Source organism: Cyprinodon variegatus, unplaced genomic scaffold (assembly GCF_000732505.1).
Source record: "Cyprinodon variegatus isolate N-32 unplaced genomic scaffold, C_variegatus-1.0 Scaffold5235, whole genome shotgun sequence".
Classification (NCBI taxonomy): Eukaryota; Metazoa; Chordata; class Actinopteri; order Cyprinodontiformes; family Cyprinodontidae; genus Cyprinodon; species Cyprinodon variegatus.
This window is the reverse complement of record NW_015155688.1, coordinates 1-2,007: the sequence shown is the minus strand read 5'-3', so window position 1 is coordinate 2,007 and position 2,007 is coordinate 1. Positions and strand designations below refer to the sequence as shown.

The 2,007-nt window shown below is 43.0% G+C and overlaps 1 protein-coding gene across 1 annotated transcript; it reads right to left on the bottom strand.

Moving 5' to 3' along the window:
* Nucleotides 1–6: 6 nt before the first annotated feature.
* On the bottom strand, nucleotides 7–1,624 carry LOC107081466 (retinoblastoma-like protein 1). Its single transcript, XM_015369640.1, has 3 exons — nucleotides 1,433–1,624; nucleotides 1,275–1,339; nucleotides 7–1,162 (listed from the first exon to the last, which is right to left on the bottom strand). The coding sequence occupies exons 1-3, from the start codon at nucleotides 1,622–1,624 to the stop codon at nucleotides 913–915; spliced, it is 507 nt and encodes a 168-aa protein (XP_015225126.1). The 3' UTR covers nucleotides 7–912.
* Between the last annotated feature and the right edge of the window lie 383 nt (nucleotides 1,625–2,007).

Below are 2,007 nucleotides of genomic sequence, written 5' to 3'. Positions count from 1 at the left end.
GAACTGGAAAGTGCCTTGAGATGACATGATGTGAATTGGAGCCATAGAAATAAACTGAATAGAATTGAATTTAAACATTAAAATAAAAAACTTTCTGCATCAGGAGGACAGAAAATAGATAAAGTCTTTCTTTAAGCCTCACAAAAACCCCACTAAGGAGGGTCAGACAGAGCAGGTAAGCTCTCTCACCTCTTTATGAAAAAAGAAAAACTTAGATAAACTACGCAAATCTCTCTCTGAGAATCACCTCTCTGCCTCAGTCACCATAGAAACCGTCCCACGCCATTTATAGCTGCGTTTTTCTTTACTTTAGGCGTAGATCTCATTATGTTTTTAATATATGAACACTGTCTATTTGTTCTGGTTTCAGATGCTGCACAGACTCGATAAGTGGAGCTTTGCATTATAGAATACACTGCTTGTTTTTGTTTTTTAAATTTTCTATAACTTTTCATAATCTATCCAAGTCAGAGTGGGAATATTTTTTCATGTATGTATAGCACAGAGACAGGAGTGAAAATAATCTGCTCACCCTGCCTAGTCGGAGCCTCTTTATAAGCAGGAGAAAAAATCGGATAGGGGATTAAAAAGTTGTACGCAACCACTGTGTTCAGGCCTTCATTCAGGTGGGGCTCCCCCTACTGGACCTTCTGACAATAGCATGGTTGCAACCACAGCCTGTCCTCCATTCCACATGCAACAACTGTCCAAAAAATGACTGGACTGGCTCAGTTTACTGGAGTGCTAAATATGCACCCTTCTCTGACTGAGGTTAAAGAAAATTGACCCCAAAGGCCACAAATGGGACCCTGGGTGACATTTTGGACACCTCTCTAACCTGAGATGAATATAAAACTAGAAAGAAAAGTGGCATCATATAACTAGAACCCTCTCTTCCTGTGCTGATGAAATCTAGCCAATAATGATGAAACGTTTCTGAGGAAGCGGCCTCAGACGGTCTGTGTGGGTCGGTACCTTCTCCACCTGCTGTTGGAGCTGGCTCTGAGCTGCTGCTGCTGCGGCTGCTTGGCTGGCAGCCCGTTCCTCAACAAACTTCCTCGGGGTTCCGATTTCCTCATCAGCATCGGCCCCCAGAAACACTCGTTCGTCGAAGTCCCCCACCGTCAACACGTACTCCTCATACTCCCTGTTTATGGCTTTACTGTGGTCAGAAAAGCACACATCACATGACGAAGGAGCGGCGCAAAATTCACATAAAGTTAAACAAAAATAACGTTTTAATAAACGTTGGAAACCAAACTCGCATTTCTTACTTGTTATCGATAAAATGGTGAGGATCCAGCATTTCGGTCAAAAGCGTCTCGTTTCCTTTCAGGATCTGAGTGTCACACAGAGGAGGACCAACATGGAGGTCAAACTGAACTGAGAACCGATGCGTTTACCTGTCGGCTGCCGGGGGGCGGGGGCTCACCTGTTTCTCAAACAGCTTCTGGATGTACGGCTTGAAGTAGTGCTGTTTGATGCCCTTGGCCTCCACCACCAGCCCGTCATGAAGCTCACACAGCTTCTCCAGCACGCAGGGAGGCGGCTCGCTCTGGGGGGCGGAGCCTTCCACACGGAACGCTGGCGGCAGACCTGCAGAGGAGAAGGATGTAGTCGTCATAGTAACTCATGGGATGCTGGAAACCAAACCAACTGGTAAATCTGAGGAATCTTATTCGCTTTAAAATGAATTTACAACTTTATGACATCAGAGAATATAAACTTGATTTTGTGGCTATACAAATTATATTTTGAAGCAAGTGACTTTCACATTTCATTTGCCCAGAAACAATTTTTACTTGCCCAGTATAATGCTTGATAAATAAAGTTCCTAATATTCATTTTGTATAAATATCAACGAAACCTGTTTGTTTTTTAAATGTTTTTTGTAATTCAGTATCTTTTAAATTTCCAGGTTCCTGGTGTGTATCTGCATGCGTCAGATAATGAACTCAAGCCTACATTACCGTGTTAACATGCTTTTCAATCCTTCCTGCACATTCT

What these genes read in the sequence shown, in the direction of transcription:
- LOC107081466 (XM_015369640.1), bottom strand. Translation starts at nt 1,624, where the DNA reads ATGACGACTACATCCTTCTCCTCTGCAGGTCTGCCGCCAGCGTTCCGT. An exon ending in AGAAGCTGTTTGAGAAACAG is followed by an intron (nt 1,340 to 1,432) that starts GTGAGCCCCCGC and finishes TGTGACACTCAG; the next exon opens with ATCCTGAAAGGAAACGAGAC. An exon ending in CACCATTTTATCGATAACAA is followed by an intron (nt 1,163 to 1,274) that starts GTAAGAAATGCG and finishes TTCTGACCACAG; the next exon opens with TAAAGCCATAAACAGGGAGT.